This window comes from Ambystoma mexicanum, chromosome 1q (assembly GCF_040938575.1).
Source record: "Ambystoma mexicanum isolate Mex_15411 chromosome 1q, UKY_AmexF1_1, whole genome shotgun sequence".
Lineage (NCBI taxonomy): Eukaryota > Metazoa > Chordata > Amphibia > Caudata > Ambystomatidae > Ambystoma > Ambystoma mexicanum.
In genome coordinates this window covers 1,196,138,180-1,196,159,177 of record NC_090922.1, presented here as the reverse complement: position 1 = coordinate 1,196,159,177, position 20,998 = coordinate 1,196,138,180, and the positions used below count along the sequence as shown (strand labels likewise).

The 20,998-nt window shown below is 46.2% G+C and overlaps 1 protein-coding gene across 3 annotated transcripts in view; it reads right to left on the bottom strand.

The window, feature by feature from the left end:
* Positions 1-20,998, bottom strand: part of DEPDC1 (DEP domain containing 1) — a 324,213-nt gene that overhangs the window by 37,803 nt on the left and 265,412 nt on the right. For 2 of the 3 annotated variants that reach the window (XM_069641927.1, XM_069641929.1), the window contains 2 exons: positions 7,104-7,280; positions 4,248-4,433 (listed from right to left, as the gene is read on the bottom strand). In XM_069641927.1, coding sequence (XP_069498028.1) covers positions 4,248-4,433; positions 7,104-7,280 — 363 coding nt within the window. The remainder of the gene's footprint in view (positions 1-4,247; positions 4,434-7,103; positions 7,281-20,998) is intronic. The other variant, XM_069641928.1, reaches the window with a different exon arrangement.

The window sequence follows — 20,998 nt, the reverse complement described above, 5'->3', positions numbered from 1 at the left end:
TTACAATAGCCTGCACTGGACCCCCCTACAGCAAGCTTGCATTAGAACAATACCAGGGGAAACTTTAATCAAAGGAGAGCTCAGCCACCTAACCATCACCATCAAACAGTGGAGGGACACTGCTGTTGGACCAAGGCACCTCTGCTGGCTGGGCACTGAACAAGCATCCTGATCACTGGAGGTGACTGTGGAATAAGATCCCGAGCAATGCTTAAGCCCAGAACTGAAACCCGGTTTCATTGCAAGCGGCTTGTCACTTCCAGCTGGTACAGGACTAGCGGTACTGCTTTTGGCATGCTATACATGGTTAAGCCACTTCTGTGCCTTTCAAGCCACCCAGATGGCAGCTCAGTTCATTGCAGTGGACGGCATTGATCAACCAGATATCCAGCTCGATGCCGCTGTCACCTGGCGACTTGGCTGCTGGAAGCGATCGACTTGCCTGTCTCTAAAAGACTCGACCACCAGAAGCATTTTGCCACTGATTCGACCGCGGACTCAAACCATTGGAAGCCAGTAACATGCCCATCTCGAATCGAGACCCAACAGGAGCTGGTAAAATAGGTTTGTTGACAACTTCACAGTGAGACTGGGAGACGAACATCTCAGCATCGTCCCAATCAGAGTAAAAGTACCTAGAAGGCCAGCTCGGAGCAGCCAGAATAGGAACTAAAACTGCTCTGCAGGACAGTGACTTAAGCCACTTGTCATTTACCTTCTTTGAGAACATCTGCTTTAACACAAACATTGCTGATAAATTATTCCTGCCTGTACACGCCTGCTTACCAACCCAGAGAGCCCTTTCACATTCAGGGTCTGGATTCTCTTGGTTTCTTTTACAGGCATAGTGCCTTTAACAAGTTTTCATTGCATTGATTGTTTTATTAAAAGTAGCAAGGAACATTTCTGCCAGGGAGACTGACAATCAATTTGCCCATGAACATTTCAAAACAATGGCTGCTGGTTAAGAGGGTCAGTTTTAGAGTACTAACCATTTAACAATACTGATAAAGCGCTCCCCAAAAAAATAGCACGTATCTGCAAGAAATGCTGATGTGTAGACATGACAAGTACCAGATCTAAAACTTGTCAAATACATTAAAATAAGAGAAAGATTGTGCGATTAACTAGAAATCCTGAATATGGTATAGCAATGCTAATTTGCTTATTGATAAATTCACGTATGGACTAGCAAAAATAATAAGACATAGTTGGAAAGAGAAATTACTTTTGTGAACTGTACTTGTAATTTCAGATGGAAGCTTTTTGTAATGGACCTGAGGAAAGCAAGACAATCAAAAAGTTTATATGCAGAAACTAGTCTGCTTTGAAGCTGTAAAAAGACTCATGTAGGTTAGGTTTTGGGTGACCATGGATGTTAATGTGCATTGTCTTCAGTCTTCATAATTATTCTTTATGCGCATATTGGAGCATGTTGGGTTTTAAGTTTCGCTTGGTATGTGTGCACTAAGATTTTTAAGTATTACCTCCATGTGGTGGAAAAAGCAGTGGTCATCAGTATTCATTTAAATATATCTGTACGACATGCATGTCTGAAAATCCATAAAAGATACAAATTATTATAACATTATATTTCAGCACTTGTTTTTCTGATGAATGATTTTGTAATTGAAATGGTAAGAGTACATGATATATGTTACACGTTCATAGGATGTTTTAATACAAATCTCCAGGGAAGATCTAGGTTTGATACCAGTTTCTGCTGGGGTGGATAAAATTAGTGGTATTGCGCATATCATTTTTGACAGATGGCATCCTTGCCAATTTATGTTAATGCTTAGGGCCACTAGGTGAGCAGTAAATCACCAGTTGTCAATATCAGACCTTTGTGACAAAGTTAATATTTTTAGTTTTGGCTTGGCATTCAACAGACACTCAGACCATTTGTCAGTTGTTGGCAGCAATGTTGCACTCCAAATGGTTTCAGTTACGACAAACAATGGCAATACGTTTGCAAAAAAGTGAGTTATCTGGGCCCAGATAGAATCATCAAACCTAAAAAGGACTACTGAAAGAAACCGAACAAAAGACAGCCAAACAGGAAGCACAGATTAAGACTGCAGATAAAATAAACTATGAGGGTCTAGATTGGAACTACAACGTAGCAGAAGATCAGTTTTGCTTTTTGCCATCGAATCAACAATTACAAACTCGGCAACTACAGTCTGGATATTAAAAAGATTAATGGGACCTGAAATGGATCAGTCAAATACAGGACCAGGGATTCATAGAAAACTTAGTTCACGTCCTCCCTCCAATGACCCAAATGGAAGTTCGAAATTCTACTACACGGAAATCCAGAGGCGGCACAAAAAGCTGCAGAGCACTTGCCAGCGAGTGCCACCACCCAGCACTCCGAAAACCCCACAGAATTACAGTAACAAAGGGAGCCACATGGCCAGTCATTTTTCATGGTATTTGGGACTAGCTTCATGCGTGAAATTCTGACATTCATACCAGAAATCGTAGCAAGTTGAATAAACGTATATATTACAGAACAGATCAGTCAACCCGACAGCCCCCTCCTACTCCCCCTCTTTATGTAAAGCAGAATAGTCGTTAATGGGTGAGGTGGTGCTTTCCCTGCTCCATTAGAGACCTTGTGGTGAAAGCTCATACCTTGTGCATATGATACAACCCAAGAGCTCTGTCCTAGATCTGGAATGACAGCCCTTAAAAAAAGGAGACTAAACCAGTTTTGCAGTATTAGTTATTTAGTTGTTGCACCGATTGTCATCTAGCTCTAGCAAGAGGTACAAGAGAGCTAGAGAGTCCCAAAGGGGAGCTAGGGAGAGAGATGTACACAGCCGAAGAGGAAAGAGTGGGAGCAAGAACGTGAGAAGGAGAACGAGCAAGACAGACCACCAACTGTGAGTGAAGGGTTTTGGGGGGGGGGGGGGCTGCCAAATGGGAACTACGGAGGGGACCAACAAAGGGGAACAAGAGGATTGTTTTGCCCTGTAAGGCCTACTCGTATCTTAATCTCAGACTAACATGCTGCTCTAAGGTCTCCTACAACCTTACAGTACAGCCAAACCCACTACAGCCAGCCACCACAGGCCTAGCCTTTAGCCATTACTAAGCTCTCCTCTTTAGTGCCATTTCACAATCCTGAATCAAAAGCCAACTATACTCACATTTCTGTGGTCTATCATATTGTAGCATCTCGCCATCAGAAAATACATACTCCTACATGTCCCGCCTAATCAACAGAAGACATATCCGCACACAGGACCCAGGAGCATTAGAATTGAACCCATCAAAATCATAGGCTTTGCATCTGCCTCTCCATCTATACAACAAATTAAACCCCCTCTTTTTACAGAACCAATAGACGGAATTAGCAAGGACAAAAAAAAAAAAAAAAAAAAAAAAAAAAAAAAAAAAATTGTAGAATGTCACTATACAGCTCTACAATACACTACACAAGAACCTAGAAAGCTTTGGCAACACTAAAATAGGGCTGTGCAAATGGTTTGCTAGCTGAACAGACAGATTTGGACTCAATATGCAGTGATCCTGGATCAGTAATCCCTTCATTCTGTTCCATTTCTGCTGTCCGAGTGCAAAGGACCAATGTGGGATGTAACGGACTTGAATGCCGAGAACTCCACAAATATGAGAAGCCAAATAGCTCTGCACACCCCTTTGCCAGGTTGGCCGTTGTGAACTCAAAGTTGTAGCCCTCTGATTTGCTGATATATCCATGAGGAACCGGACGTCTAAGCAGAATTCTACAGCATCAGATACCAAATGGGCCCACAACCAGAGACCCACACCGAGAAAGGGATTGAAGAGGGGTCGAAATCAGTGATCAATCTGCCATTCTAATCCAATATTCACCCACCCCTGCCTATAAACACATAAGTAATAATAGAGAATTAATGTTTGGTCGTAGGAGAGTGATGGTGATACCTCCATATGGTAAAATATACTTTTGACGAGAAAGACCTGCCTATTTCCGAGATTAGTTTTTCTGCTGCTGCAGGACTACTGAAACAAAAGAGCAAACCTGTCAGAACCGGCTTGCCTTTGTCAAAACATTGTTTTGCACCATTGACAAAGTCCGGGCAGATTGCGTTTGGATTATATGAAAGTGTACAGTAAGCCAATTGTGCCATTCCAAATGTGCAAATGCAATTTTCCCCATTGATTGGAATACAGGAGGTGTATGGCAGAAGGAAATTAACCAGTAAGACTGAATTTGCCTACAATTTATTTCTTACCTGCTTAAGCTTTTTCTTTTTATCTTTCAAAGATAATGCTTTGTCTTTGATGATATTTTCCAAAAGTTCAGCCATTGCTGCTTGTGAGGTAGACCGCTTTTGCTCTTCAAACTCCTGGGTACTTATCTGTTTACAGAACGAATAGGCTGGCAGCATTGCACTTACTTCTATACCAGGATACTTAATCTGAAAAGCAGTAAATGTAAAGTTGGCATGCTTGGTCAGCTATTAAACATGCAACTTTAACTTGCTTAATACAAAACCATTCAGGCCTACATTTCCCCACAGTTATCCTTCCTCCTTTACCCAATATTACTGTGGGATCCGGATCACCCTGTCGAGAGTTGCGCCTGGTGGACATACAGCAGCGTGAAAGCGTTTCTGGCCAGAGAAAGTTACTGCCATCAACATGCATTTACTCCCATGTATACATGCCCCTGTTACTCAGTACGAATAACGCAGCTGCAAGAATAGGAGATCATAGGGTTGCGGGCAGATAACAAAACCTATGACAATATAAGTATCAGCCCTAAATCAGACATCCAAACCATGTTTGCGGAAGTTAAATGAAGACACTGGAGCCTTGCAGCTAGCATCCCTAGAACTAAGCATTTGGAGTTTGGACCAGGGAAAGGGAGGCTGCAGTTCAAATAAGAATTCCCAGATTAGGAAGGTATATCATTTTACAACTCAAACTGGTTCACACTGGATGGTTAAAAAGGACCATTTCAATGCGAAAGGGACCAGGTCCATGAATATGCATCACTTTACATTCAATACGGACACATCTATACAGGAATTTCACCAACAGGTTTTAAAAGCATTAAATAAACTTTACAATTATAACTTAAATAAAAGGTAGAGGAAATTGGTTAGGAAAAGTGGTGGGGAAGTTCAGACTTGAGAGAGAAATACAATAGAGAAACAGCACAGCATTCCACAAAAGTGCTTAATTCAAGGAAGCAGGAAATAAACTGGAGGGAAGGGTTGACCAAGCAACATTGAGAGGCAGACTGGACTGTAAGAGAGGACAGAGGAGATCTGGCAAGCCTGTGTAAAAAGTTGGAAATAAAAAACAAAAGACAAATAAAAAACGTGTAGGGAATAAGGACCATATGGGAGTAAAGGAGGAACTTAAGGATCGGTGGGAACCAGGTGGCGGAATTCATTCAGCTTAGAGAAGACAATGTCTTAAAAGGATTTATGGCTGTTTTGCAGTTCATAGCGACATGAATGGTTAGTAGGAGAGGTGAGCGAGAAGGGAGAGGGCAAGAGGGATAGAAATGAGACGTCTAAGATGCCTTAAGCTAGTTTACTCTATAGATGCAGTGTTCATTCCCGACAAAGTAAGGCTAGTCTAATGGCCTCGAGTCGGGTGAGTCTGAATTTATTTTAACCATTTCTTTACTAGTACACTGGCCACAATATTTGTGAGCGAAATTATAACATGACAGAGGAATAACAGCGTGACAACATTGGAGACAGTACTTGACATATAACATGAACACAGCCTCATCAGCCATTGAAAGCAACATAATTCAAAGAGTCAAGAATTTAAATTTAAGATATCATGCTGTTGAATCTTTGGTGATGGACTTTTTTTGGAAACTGGTGTCTCTAGAGGGCAGATGAGCTGGGAGGAAATCACCATTGCTAGATATAGGGAAAAAGAAGGATGGCAAAAAAAAAAAGACATTTTCTCAAATAGTTTTTTAAAATCCTTAATTGTTCTTACAATCATACTAGTGCTATCCAGATTAGGACTACTGTGCCAGTCTAGTAAGGCACATCAAAAAAGCAAATTCGAAAACTCGTAAATTCAATTTCCAAGGGCAGTAGTAACATAATGCTTAAAAGAAAGGTGATTACTAATTATACGCCAACTTTTGTCCTTACTGTCTATATGGCCCAACAGGCAGGCATCCTACAGGGTACATCACTGGCCACACGTGGAGACGCCATCCAGATCTGGGGACAAGCATCTACTGGCAAACTGTCAAAAGGAGGTACAGCACTGGATGGAGCAAAATGGGTGTCTTAGTGGCACGACTACAGAGAGCCACTCAAGCTATAGCATCATGCACAACTCAATATGACAACCTCCAAGATTTGATCCATCCACCTCCAACAAACCACAACATTCTTGGCTCTTGAAGTGCAGCCTTCTATAATGTTGACATTACACACTGGCCTCCCAAAGGTTGCAAAATCATGCTGCCAAACTCTTAATCATCTGAGATGGATAGACCCTGTCAAGCATGTCCCGCATCTCTTCCCAGGCCACCCATTTAGAATAGAATTGCAGTTCAACTGCCTATACCGGTCTGTGAGCCACTTCACAGCTATTTCTGGGAATTTTCAGCTGTTCCAAGTTTCAAGGCCATCCAAGCAGTAAGTTTAATGTCCACAACTTTTCACTCTAAAATCGAAAATTAAGACCCATTTCTTTACTGCTCAACATTAAGGCACAACAACCACTTTAGCCTGAATATGAACATAGGCATTCAGGCACCAAAGACTGGCGCTCACAACCTGCCAACTCAAAGTAGGTGCTGAATCTCTAACAACCCTGCCCCAATTAAGGCTTTTCCCTGGCAGCCTTAATAAACAGACTAAATGACTAAAGAACTGGAACATAAACACTACTCTGACTGCGCCATTCTCCTGGTCAGCTTCTCTGTCATTCAGTAAAAAAGGGCTCCCAAGAAAGTTCATAGAAGCTGGAGTAGTTTTCCAAACTATGATTATAGATTCATTAAATATTTGAAAAACCTCACATTCTACAACAATATTTTTGTGTTCCAGGTTAATCCCTTTATCCTTAATTATTTCTAAACATTTACTAACAGAATTTACCTGAACCTTTTTAAGGTAGTCTATGTGATGTTGCACTGCAACCTGCAAATAAACTGGTACTTTAAGAATTTCTTGATGGTGATCCATTAGAAACGAAACCAATCGTGTTGCAAGGAGCTCATCAAGGTCTACTTCTTCGGCACAGCAAAGCACACATCGGGAAAATGTTTGCACCATCTAAAAATAAATATATGATTAAATCCAACATACGAATGGTGCAACAAAACACAAATTGCAGCTACATCGACTTTTCAAAGAGATATGTTTTTAAAAGAATGGTTAAATAATTAAACTCTTGCCACAGATCAGTGTACACCGACATCTCAGGAGGCCAATTCAGACCTGCAAACTTTCATGTCATTAGGTAACCACTGAAGTTTGACATAATCACAACAATTAAATTACTAGCAGAGAGCAAGAACGGGTTGAAAGTGGCATATAAAAGCAAACAGTAACTAGAATAGGACACTGCCACCCAATTTAATGCAAGGTTTTATGCTGGATTGAGCAGATAATCACCATCTCCTAAAATCCTACATAAAAACCCTAAAAAGACAAGTGTCCAGAATAGCTTAAAGAATACTAAAGTATCCATCTGCAATTGCAGTCCTATTTGAAGACTGAATAGAGTCATGCATTCCCATATACCTCCCAACAATTACAACACATTTTAACTTTCAAAAGCAAATCTTGGCAAGTATGGAGAAATGTTCCAAAGGCCCACTAACACCACATGTTAAGCAGTGGTGGATAGATCAAGAAAACAACAGCTTTACAACTAAATAAGGAAATGTATTACTATTTGAAAAATAATCACAGAATTTACAATTGTACCACAAGGCAGATGCAACAGATCATGCAAGACACAGTATTATCAAGTTAAGCAACTCCAGCCATCATCTTGAGGGGAGGGGGGGGTTCGGGGGGGATGGACAGCCCACAGCCACCATTTCGACATTCCACAAAGTGTGGGAATACCTGGAAAGGGTGCAAGAAGCCATAAGCAATAGTGCAATTCTGCCTGAGACAAACACTTTCCATACAAGGGCATCCAGCTTACGTGGTTACTGGACGAATATGGTTTGTGCACTAGTTGCATTAAACCGACAAGACTTTTGTCAAGGACTAGCTCGTGGACAATGATTTCTATGTGGACTGGTGCCTTACACCAATAGATGGGCTGTCAAATGAAGTCTTGGACGACTTTAGTGAGCAAGTCTTCTTGGGAATGGGGGTCAGTCAACAGGTGATCTGTAAATAAAGGTCCCAAATTAGAGGACACTTGCTTAGACGGATTGGCATTTTTCTTTCCTGAAGGCCTCGAGAGGGATATTACTTCCTGTGAATGTTGGACTTTTTACGAAGGAATGTTTCCTTTCAATAGGCAAAGCTCTGCACGTTTGTTCCAAGATTGCTCACCAGAAAAAGGCCCTTGCTTTCTTCTAAAAACATCAACAGCCTCCTATATCTGTCCAAAAATGTTTGAGTGAACCATCCACAGTCTTTAGTTTCAGGAGGGTGAAGTTGGGGATCTTGTGAAGCAGGGTTTTCAGAACCCCCTCACCAGCGACGCGAACATAAAGGTGAAATAGTTTCACACTTAACTCTTTGACCTAACTCGCAATGGTAAAATGGCAAGGCTCAAGAGGGCATTGTCTTGGTATTAAGTTCAGTTAAGTGCAATTTCAGTTAAAGTAACTGGAGTCCACACAGGCAAGTACAAAATTATACGATTTATTGGACACTGGCAATCAGTAAATAAGTAAAGTCACTATCAAACATATGTACACCAAATGTTGTCAACCCCAAATGGGTTACCTCCCACTTTAGATTTCAACACAGTTTAGAAACTTGTAAATTGGTATGCGTTAAGACGGATTTCCGAACTCTGTCCTGGCGGCGCAGAGGTTCAGAAGGCCCGCCTAATTACTTGGAACAGGGTAACCTATGGACAAGCCAGACCAATCAGGGAAGCGATGGCAGCGGTCAAGACTAGGTCTCAAGAGGGGTGAGGGTGACTGAAAGCCTGCAATGAGCACACAAAGCAAGGACACTTACAAATTACTCCAGACAGGTGTCATATTAAAAATAGACACATTTATTACAAGGCCTTTGCAACAATGACCGTAGCGAGAAATCACAATAAAACTCTAGTAAACCAACACATACCAAACCAATACAATATATATACAAATACAAACGAGTCTAAAGCGTTAGATGCACGAAATGTGTAGTCCACCTAGAAGGGGAGGAAAACGGGCAGTGCGAAATAATGATTAGGCCCAGTCCGCCTTCAGAGGCACCTAACTAAAAGGAAGTCCAAGCCCTACAAAGAGTGGAGCCTTGTGCTCAAAAGTACCTGCACACGCTGGTGCCAACGGGCAAAAAGGGGAGTCTCTTCGAGGGAATCAGGCAGTTCAGTTTAGTGCACAAATGAAGAAGAACAGAGTTCCGCGACTCAAGCGCAGCCTCCACTGTGGGCAGAAGCAGAGCGCGAGTACGGAAAGGCGTGCTGTTTGACACAGCGGGGAAAAGCTATGGGCTCCTGCAGGAGGGCGACCAGTTCCTAGCTATGCTACTCACCGGTCCCCAATGCAAGCAGACCCAGGCTTCTCCGAGTCAGTTTCAGTGCTGGCAGGTTTAGGGGAGCAGGGGACGTCTTGTCGTCGTGTAGATTCTGGAGCAGCAGAGTTGAGTTAAAGATGTCCCAAACAAAGTGAACCCGCACAGTTTGTTACCACAGCAGGGAAAAGTGTACGAATCGTGTGAGTGACAAAGACTCGAAATACCACACAACCTGGCGGCGGTTACAGAGCAAGACTCCTGTGTAGGCTGGTCAGTCTGCTGGATGGCCAAGAGACTTCTGAAGGCTTACGTGCAGGAGATGGTGAAGATGCCGGGAATAGCTGTCCCCGGGTCGAAGTACCAGTACAGACCTTCTGGTTCGATCAGAGGTAGAAAGGGTTTCACAAAGCGACAGCAGTGCAGAGGAGCAGTCCTTCAGCGGGTCACCAGCGATTCCTTGGTTCAGCCTCGTGGTTGCAGGATACTTGGCTCCTGTATTCCTTTGTTCGTGAGAGATCGACATGGTAGTGGCGTTTCCAGCCCCCTCTTATCCACGGTTCCCTTCGCGCCAAAACGGAGGGGACCCAATGGGAGATCCGCTCATCAACACTCACACCATACGTGGACCCATCACGGACCACGGTGGTCCCAGGCATTCACACCACCCTAGACTCTCTGGCACCCAGGATGTGTATTGGGACCAGACATCCCAGCCCACATCCTGGAGGCACACACAAGGCCTGCAGAAGCCCGCAAAAGCATCTGTGTTTCGCGGGAAAGTACATGCCCAAATAAGGAAGGCCCCGGGTCGGCTCGACCCGGGGAAGGTTAAGGGAGCAAGACGGTCAGCGGACAGGACAAAGGAGCCTTGTGGACTGACCATTTTGGGAGCCAGGCCACCCTTTTGGGCTAAGCGCGAGAAACGCGCTTAAAACGCCAAAAGGAGCTCAAAACACAAGAAACGATCGCTGCCACCATTCCCGTCCGTGATTCACTTGCACCGATCAGTTATAATCCAAAAAAAGTATCTAGGGCCTGTAGAAGGCTAGAGACCCAAGAGAGCAGTAACTTAGCTTACAGTGCCCTCTTGTGTCATGTTGCATGAAAGCCGCAACATGATAAAGAAACTATGGAAAACAGCGTTTCCCGGTACTGACTGTCTTAAGGGCATGTCAGTTTCCCCGTAAGAATGGAGCGAAAGCCCAGAGGAGTGCGGCAGAAGGCTGCACTTCTCTGGCAAAGTCTAGATCATGGTGAAAACAACAGCAAAAAGTTTAGGGGTTGCCACATGGAAGGAAAATTACCCACAATTAAGAAATCTTTCCTAATAGTGGGCGTTTTAAGGGAAGTGACGCAAGAGGACGGAAGGTCCTCAGTTTATGAAATAAAGGAGTTAAGACCAGTCACACTGTATGTGCCTCCTTTTATTCCAGGTGCAGGGTTTGTGTGCATGGTGCTGATTGCCCACCCCATCAGAGGTATCCGTACCCCCACCTCAGTCCTCCTCCACCCCCCGGCATTGCCCATGGGCTTTAGATGCAAGAGTAAAATAAAAGCAAACTTTTATTGTGGACCTTGATTCTCTGTTACCAATGTGGTGGCCCCGCCTCCTCATGTAGGTTGGGGCTCACGAAAGGCAACTTCTGTTCAACATAGCTAGCTGTATAAATATGGCACCCGATCCGGATCGGTTAACATCGTTCCGGCCAATAACAGATCTGGCACGCCAGAGAGGGTGTTACGGCTATTAGCAGCACAGGTTTCCGATCTGTAAACCTGTGGGGTTAGAAAATAAATAAATGTAAAAAAATTGTTCATTCAAGGAACGGAATCGCTGCATGTGTCTCACCACTTGAATGAAAATACTTGCACAAGATGGCCACCATGGATCCGGAAGGTGGGGCTCCATAAGGAGCCACTCTTCCATTTCCATGGCAGCCTGCAAAGGGAGACCGAGTGAAGCTGTGGCAGGTGGCACAGACACCACAATCATGTAAGTGGGTTGCGGGAGGGGGTATGGGTTTCTTAAAAAATGAAGGGAACGGGCAGAGGTGGTAAGAAGATGGCACTGCGCAGCAGGGGAAGCAGCCATTGGGTTCCACGGAAAGCGGGCTGAGATGAGCAATTTCAGCTTGCGATCCAAGGAAAACAATTGGCTGCTCCCCCAACCATGGGTGCTAAAGGGTGTGAAAAGTAAAGTGCAGTGAACATGCTCATTCTGGGCATTGAGTTTGTATGTTTACATTAGCTCCATTATTTATGATTTCCATCATTAACGCAGCAGGCCTCTGAGGGCATGGATTGCAACAATATTACAATATTGTCTAGGAGAAATTTAAACCTGTAGGGACAGCGCGGGCCTTTGGACAGTTGCTAAGATATGGTTCCCAATGTTTTGCTTTAAATCGGAATGATGTAGCAGGCACACAAACTGGAAGGGTTCTGGGTCACTTGTTGATTGCTCAGATTCCTCGGGGCACTGCCTAGAATGGAAGTAGACCTGCAAGAAGCGAGGACACATTTCTTTTGTGGGTAAACATGCAGGAACTGAGTGGCATGGGCGCAAAGCTGAGCTCTGAACCTTGTATTCCTTTCCCTCAGAACTTACCTGAACACAAGTTCACACAGAAATCAATATCCTGACCCACAAGCTGCTGGAGTTGAAAAATTGCCTCCATGTATCAGAGGGTGTGGAGGAGCCTTGTATGGCAGAGGTTTGGAAGTCACATCTTGGACAATAGGCAGTGCCAGGAATGCTGGAAGACATGAGGTACAGTCATTGATGTATGAAAGCCGGAACAGGTCCGTCACTAAGAGTCACTATTAAGAGGCTCCACTGCACATAGTTGATGGGGGAAAAAAAACTAAAAACGAAAAATGATGCCCGCATAGCTAGGACCTAGACCCTGCCGTGGTTATGACCTTATCCAGGTCTTTCTTACATGGGCTGAACTACATGGAGGGGATAGTGCAGGTAAAGTATGAGAGGATAGAGGGCAACAAGGAGTATACAGGGATAAAATGAAGTGTAACCTTGCACTGAATGGTAACGCATGAACTCACATTCTGACTTAGTGGGCTGAAAGTAAGAGGGGTGAGGGCAGTGCAGGTCTTCAGTCAAAACACTTCTAGCTAAGAAATGTGCTGTGGTACTTTGAATCCGAACCATGCACCTCCTGGGTTTGGAGGGAAATGGAGCCAGCTTTCTCAGTGGCTCAATGGATTCCTTCCTGGTGCATCTTTCACCTTTGGGCTGCAGGGTAGATTTGCCGAGTATGTAATGTCACAGAAAACTCAGTTATGAGATAGTTCAAGGATTTGAATTGGTATTTTGTGGGTCCTAGAGCCACCCCCCTCTCTCGTGGGATACCCTCCGTAACCCAGGTATCCTTAACCACAGGTTAGCGCTTCCTAACTGCTATCCTTTCTGTCTGCCTTCAGGCTTCTCCTAATAGGGACTCCCTGAAATGCCAGCTGTCTAAACTCCCTCAGGTGCTTCATAGCTTTCCCTACGCTAAAAGTTACTGTTTTAATGGGAGTGTAGAAAGTGCCTTGCACGTTCTCTGCGTAATTCAGACTACTGTAGTTGCGGCCTCACCTTCCATCTCTACACTCACTACAAACCCTTCTCGATTACCTCCCCCAACAGTCATCCATCCTTTCAATGTCTCTTCCTACTTGCCTACACCAATTGATGTTACCACATCTTCCACTCTAGTGGATTACTCCCCTCCAGTCTACTACAGTCACCACTACCACACTCCTCCCACCTCTGCTAACCTCCTACTGCTCTCCTCCCACCCCTGCCACTACTACCCTAGTCCCATCCCACACCTACTACCCACCACCCAGTACCATTCAATTCACAACTTACAAAAACTTTTGTTAACTTGTCTCTAAAACATGCACACTCACACTGCAGAACCACCATCACTCCTAAGCCAATACCTTCCCTGATCCACATTTCCCCACAAGCCACCGCTTCCTCCTGCTGGTCCCTGGTTTGTCCTCATCCACCACCTCTGACCTCACCCAAAATACTGATGCTTACTGTAATTCTCCCCCTCTGTAAGAATTAGCCCCTTTTCCCTGGCCAATGGGTGTCTGCCTTCCCCAACAGGGGCAGGTTATATGCGAGGGAAACTTGTAAAACGGGGGATAAGATCCTGACCACTTTCTCTGAACAGGCATGCAGCCTACAGATGTCGGTGCACATTTTTCAATATGTCAGATTGTGGTTGGCAACTTGGTTCATAAGGGTTTTCTGTAAAGTTGGTTATGGGGGGTTGGTTTAGCCTCAGTCTTGATCTCGGGCAAGTACACAGGCTCTCCAGCTCCCTACGGTAGCTTTGCAAGATTCCCCAGACTACCAAAGAGGGCAGTGGTCTCCCCGAGTGTCAGGGATTTCTGCTTTCTTTCGTGTATGCACTCCAGCTCCCATGGACGGTTCTCTTTTTTTCTCCCTCCCACCCCAGACGGATACTGTCCCAAGGAGGAGACCTCCCTTGGGAACTCACTCGGGCCTCAGAATGCAGGCATCCTGGGAATAAGAGAAAGACTAGCAAGTATCTAAGAAATGAGGACATATGGTGATAACGTTCTGCACATGTCCATGCTGGTAACAAGAATGATGTCCCTCTCTGTTGCCACAGTCTGCCTCAGGTTTAGGACAGGATCTAGAGCCCCTTTTGATTAGACCAGGACATTGGTCTTGTTATATCAATGTGTATTCTTTTTCGGTAATTCTAGTGCTGTGTGGTAGGAAGAGCTGACCTAGAGTCCAGTTAGTTGTGAGTAGTGCTGAAAGTTCACTAACCCCATTGGTATGGATGAATATTCAGTGGTCAGACTGCTCTAGTTCAACTTTACTCACATTACAGCTGATGGGCAGGTTGCTTAAATTCCCTTACTGTAACCTAAATCACCTCAATGAGGTGAAAAAAAAAAGAAAAAAAAAAAAGTCTTGGCAAGGCTGTATGGAGCCGAAGCAGACACTGCAAAAAGGAGGCCCACTGTCAACACTGAAATGAAAATGATACCCCTTGGCCAAGTCTACTTATGGTAATAAAACTAGGATGTGAACACATGTTGCTTTCCAACTCCCTGCAATATCAAGAGGGGGCGTGTCACGGGTGATGGAAGAAGCAGAGTGGCGTTTCGTCTGTTGTTCGTTAATGGTTGATGGATCCACCATTGTAGTAGGCAACACTTAGGCCTCCAATGTAGGCATGCAACCCTTTCCAGGATGATCAGATTAAGGCGCTAATTAGCTTATGGGATAGAGACATAATGGGAATTTAAATCTTGTCGTAGAGTAAAGAATAGGTAAGTCTGCATCTGGGGGAGCAAGAGATGATCGGAAGAGGACCAGAGCCATAAAATATCAGATGGACACTGAGAAACCTGAACACCTGCTAGTCCCCGGAGATCTGTCGTCCCGGTGGCCAGGACACAGCCATTGTTATTGGATCCAGTTCCTGGGGTGGACCAGTGGGGGAGGATCACATGGATGAGGGGTCTTCGGTGCGTGGAAGTGGGACACCGAAGGTTGAAACGCTGTACCCCTTCCCATTAACACCTGTGGCCCATCCTACCCCGTAGGATATGTAGATGCTCTAACCCTCACTTTCCCAACACAAACATTTTCCTATACTGTGACAGACAACGGACTAACACCCAAGCCGTTTGCCTGACGTCCCAACACCAGGGTCAGGCAACAGATGCAACTGATAATACGCACACCTGACAACCCTTTCCCTTTCCCACAAGGATAAAAGGCGGAGCACCAAAACAAAAAGAGCAAGGCCGAATGCAGGAGGAAGCAGCTATACCAGACCAGCAGTTCAAATGGATGAGAAAGACGGCGAGACCTGAAAGGACGACGAGGAGGGAATTGCCCTTGTCATTTTCGACTAAGACCAGCAAAGCCTCGAAAGAGAAATCCAAAGATCAGGGAGTCCAGCTGGCGTGTGGTGTATCAGAAGTTAACAGTGCGGGAGACACTTGCTACTGTCGTACCGTCCTTGACACCAGAGGCAAGAAACACCAACGGGTTCAGCACAGTCGGTGAGTCGGAAAGAGAGCTGATAGAAAACCGGACTGTTGAGCCAAAGGTTGTGAACGGCAACATTGTATGAACTTTTGAACAAAGAACTGGAAAGCTTGAAAGAAAGTCCCGAGAAGGACCAGCTGCAGAGTGGTCTTGGAGAACCTGAGGCATATTTCGCACTCCACCTCCTTATGGTCTGGATGCAGGCAGTAGAGACAATGCATGTGCTAGTCTTCTACAAACCCATTCCATAGCCCACATTTGGCGCAGGGCTTGAAGAAGGACCTTCCCTCCTTCTCCGTCATGGTCAGAGGGCTCAAAGTAGGGCAGACGGCCTTCTAGAATCTTCGACGATCTTCGCCCTTGAGGGGTGCTGAAATTCACAGACAATGGATCCCTGCTGTTGGCAGATGGAGAAGAGCACACAGGCTTTTTGAAAAATAGAACATTTTTCAATCGAAAACACAAAAAAACACGTAGAAGTAGATCACAGAGCAAACTTTGGGAAGCCCAACACAGAAGTGTGCAGTACAAATCTGAAGATGGCTGCCAGAGGAGGGGATTAGAGAGAGGACTGTCATTGATAGGGGGCAGTATGACCCAGAGGAGAGCGATTGGTTTAAAGGAGAAATACAGTTTGTGACAGTGGAACTTTTTTCTTTTACAGAGAATTCCCAGCCTGACAACAGGGAATATTCATGAGCATGTGAATCCATGCTAGAGAATATTGGATTCCCTGCTCTTTGTCTGCTGTGACGCCCGGTCGCTTCAACTACCTGAACTTTTCCCTGTTCTATGAACTTGGCTTTTCGTTTCCTGGACTGGCTTGCATCTCCCCTTGCGGTTTCCGACGCCTGGCTTGTGCTCCCTGTTGCTTGGAACTGAAAGCTGTTTTTACTTACCTTCTGAACAGTGTTAAATGCCTTCCATCCTTCCCTTGACTGATTTCTGGAAATTCCCAGTCATCTGAAACTGTGCACCCAAGAACTGAAGCAGTTCTTCAGTTCAAGAACTGGACAATGGCATCTTTTTTTGCTGCCTTCCCTAGAGTGCGTCCTCGTGCCGTACGGGTCAGGTTTTCACATGAACAACTCCCTCACGATCTACCCAGCACTTCAGTTCAACTCATCTGTTGTGCTGATAACACCACTGGTAGGAGTCTATGATTCTGGTTAGGTGCATCCACTCGTCACTACAAACCCAGGTAGGAAGAGGGACACTGATGGGAGGTGGTGTTACCTTTTGTTGACAAGTGCTTAACATTGGTCCTTACATTGTTGCATTTGTCATTTTTACTCTAGCTCTGCCGGTTGCTTCTGCCTCTTCACCTGAGCCCCTGGGCTGACAGGCCATTTATACGCCCTGCAGGCTGTGCTCTTGGGGGTGTGGGGGGGCTGTGGGGGTGATTTAGGGAGTCTCCCTGTGAAAGGAGACCCCTTTTACTATAGTAACCTGGGTTATCCGAGTCAGCACTTCCCCTGACATGAACACATGGGCTTGAAGGTGCTGCTGCTCTGAGAAAACACTGGTGACTGCAGATCAAGAATCATCTTTGCGGGGTCAAGCAAACCATTGCATGAATTCCCCCAAAAATTCACTTTAACAGTTCACTGCTAAAGTCCAGCAAAATGATCTCCGGACCTTGAAATATTAATGACCGATTTCTTTGAGGCCATTAGAATATGTCTAGTATGTGGACACCTCATCATGCAGACTATAAGGACACAGAGTTATTAATTACAAACATGGGCTCAGTATGAGCATGTTCAATTGCCAAAGGAGTGGGGAGATTGAGCATCATTAGTATCTATATTTCGATTACCAAGATGGGTGTCCTTGTTTTCTAGGGCAAATCCCTCCCCCAATAAAAAAGAAAAAATAACATTCTCCCCAGTTTGTCAAGCATATCAATTTCATCTTCCAAAACCGAGAGAACTCTTTGCTGCATGCACTCTATACCTTCCATCTGTTCCTATGCTTCCAATAACCCGCCAGAGACAAATATCGTCCTATACTGCTTAGCTAGGATGGTATGGAGAATTCTCATTTCTGTGCCAATTCCCTTCTACTTTAGAGACCCCCAGCTCTTTTGCTGACTTTTAGGACTTTAATTTTTATCTTGGGAGGTCTTTCTCACTCTTATGTATTTTTATCTGATTTGAACTATGTTTCTTTTGGTTTTGGAGTCTGACAAACTCCATAAGCATCAGTTTTTTGTATTGAGAGACAGCACCTTCAGTGCAGTGTCAGGGAAGTCCTTTGGATTTATTTTCAGGTTTAAATACCTTCTCTTGGATAAACTACTGTTTCCAAGATTAGTGAAGTGAAATTGACTTTACTTATCCTTTTCCCTTTGTAGACCCAGCACACACCATCTTCTGTGGAGTGCTGGGGGGTTTGAACAAGTTACTTACCTGTAACTGTTGATCTCCAGCATGGGTCTGGCATGGATTCACATGCTCATGAATAGTCCCCGTCAGGCTGGGAATCCTCGGTAAAGAAAAGAAAAAAAAAAAAAACAGTATCAGTTTCGTTTCTGATCTGTCTTTCTTCGTAGTAACCAATCACTGGTCTCTGGGTCATACTGCCCCCAGCTAATGACTGCTCTCTCCCTAAGCCCCGACCCTGGCAGCCATCCTCAGATTTGGTAGCACGTAAAGTGGCAGTATAACCAAGTAAGGAGAGGGGTTGGAGGGAGGGTTCGCATGTGAATCCATGCGAGACCTATGCAGGAAGAACAACAGTTACAGGTAAAAAACTTGTTCGTTCTCCAGCATGGGGTCTGGCATGGATTCACATGCTCATGAATTTAATACATAGCAGTACACACATGCACAACCACGGGCGGTGGCAAGGCTCAACTTCAGCGCTCTAGCTACATCTAGCGAGTGCAATGTCCTCTCGGCTGGCGATGAAGGCGACGGGAAGAAAACTGGCAACACCAAGGGCTTGTTGAGGTGGAAGTCCAACGGTACCTTGGGCATAAAGGAGGGGTTCATCTTCAGCACCACCCTCGTCTCGTGGAAAGTCAAGTATGGAGGCTTGCAGGATAGGGCCTGGATCTCTCCCACTCGTCGTGTGGAGGTGATGGCCACAAGGAACGCTGTTTTTCACGACAGAAATTGCAACAGTCCCGAATGCAGAGGCTCGAATGGCGGCCCCATGAGCCTGGTCAGCAACACATTGAGCTCCCACGCCGGGGCCGGAGTCTTCACCGGTGGAATGACCGGAAAAGTCCCTTCATAAACTCCTTCACCAGGTGATGAGACCACAGGGATGACCGTCCTGTAGCTCTGGTGCAACAGGAAATCGCTGCAAGATGGATGATGGAGGTGTGAGCTAGCCCCGCCTTGGCCAGCGACAGCAGATACAGCAGCACTTGAGGGGCCGTAATTCGCAGCGGGTTAATCTTCTGTGCACGGCACCAGACAGAGAACCTCTTCCACTTGTGTCCGTAGCACTTTAGAGTTGAGGACGCCCTGGCCTTTGCAAGCATCTCCTTGCAGTCCACCGGGATATCATACCCTCCAAACTCTAGTGCTGCAGGAGCCAGGCCTGCAAGTTCAGCGACTCTGGGTCGTGGTGGAGGATGGCACCTCCTTCTCAGGAGAGAAGAGCCGCGTCTGTCGGCAGTTTGACTGGGGGGGATTGGGGGGGTGGGGGTGGACGCTGACAAGTCCAGAAGGTCCAACCAGATCTTGCTCAGCCAAGCCGGTGCGACGAGGATCATCCTGCACCAGGACCTCTTGAGTTGGTTGAGGTGTCTGAGCAGCAACGGCAACGCATACAGAAACAGGCCATCCGAGGGGAGCGAGAAAGCATCGCCCATGCTCCTCGGCTGGGGAGACCTGCTGGCGAACCTCTGGCACTGGAGTTCGTCGCCGTTGCAAACAGATCAATCTGGGGTTTGCCCCATTATTGGAAAAGTCGATCCACTTGATCCCGACGCAGCTCCCACTTGTGGCACGAGTGCAGCTCCCTGCTGAGTGAGTCGGCGATGACGTTCTTTATTCCTGCTAGATGGAAGGGCACCAGAAACATCCCGTGGGCGACAGACCAGTGCCACAGATCCGGGGCCTCCTTGGACAGGGCTGGGGATCTGGTGCCTCCCTGCTTCCGGATGTAGAACATCGTGGTGGTGTTGTCGGTGAAGATCCTCACCACCTTGCCCTTGAGGGACGGGAGAAACAACCTGAGGGCCCAGAATACTGCTCGGAGCTCCGGGATGTTGATGTGGAGTGACAGCTCCTCCGGGAGACAAAGGCCTCTCGCGTGCAGATCTACGGGGTGCGCTCCCCATCCCTCCAGGGAGGCGTCTGTCGTCACCGTCTGATGTACTGCGGTCTGAAAGACCTTGCCTGCCGCGAGATCCGATGGTGGGACACCCACGCGCATCATTTGGCGGAAAACCTTGTTGAGCGGGATCCTGTCTTCGAAGCTGGCGTCGTTTGTATCCAACGGGCGTCGAGGAACTCTTGTAGAGGACGCATCGGTAGCCTGCACAAGTGCACCAGGTAGATGCATGAGGACATAATTCCAAGCAGGGACTTGATGGATCTCACCTTGGCCACGTCTGTAGCCAGCAGGCGTCGCACCTTGCCCAAGATGGCCTTCGTCCTTTCCTCCGACGGCGAGGCCAACCGCGCCACTGTATCGAGCTTGGATCCCAGAAACAGCGCGACCTGCCATGGGACCAGGTGGGATTTCGTGTAGTTGGAGGAGAATCCCAGGTCCGTGAGAAGTTGGACGGTCTCCACTGTGTGTTCGACAGCGAGTTCTCTTGTCCTTGCCCGGATGAGCCAATCGTCCAGGTAGGGGTAGACGTGGATCCCCTGCAGGCGCAACTGCGCCGCCACTGGTGCGAGGCAATTGGTAAACACCCCGGGTGCTGATTTCAGCCCGAATGGCAGGGCCGTGAATTGGTAGTGCCGCCCATGGACTACGAACCTGAGAAACCTTCGGTGTCCTTTTAGAATGGGGATGTGGAAGTAAGCATCCTCCAAGTCCAGGGACGATAGGAAGTCGCCCTCCTCCAGCTGTCCCAGCACGTGCTGGAGGGTGACCATCCTGAACTTTTGCACCTTGATGTACTGGTTTAACCGCCGCAGGTCCAGGATGGGGCGCCAGCCACCTGTCTTCTTTCTGACGAGGAAGCACCTTGAGTATACTCAAGAGCCCCGGAGCCTCTTGGGGACGAGCTCGATGGCACCTTTCTTGAGCATCGCCCTTAATTCCAACAGCAGTTGAGGGACGTGATTTTCCTTCCTGGCCACGGGAGGAA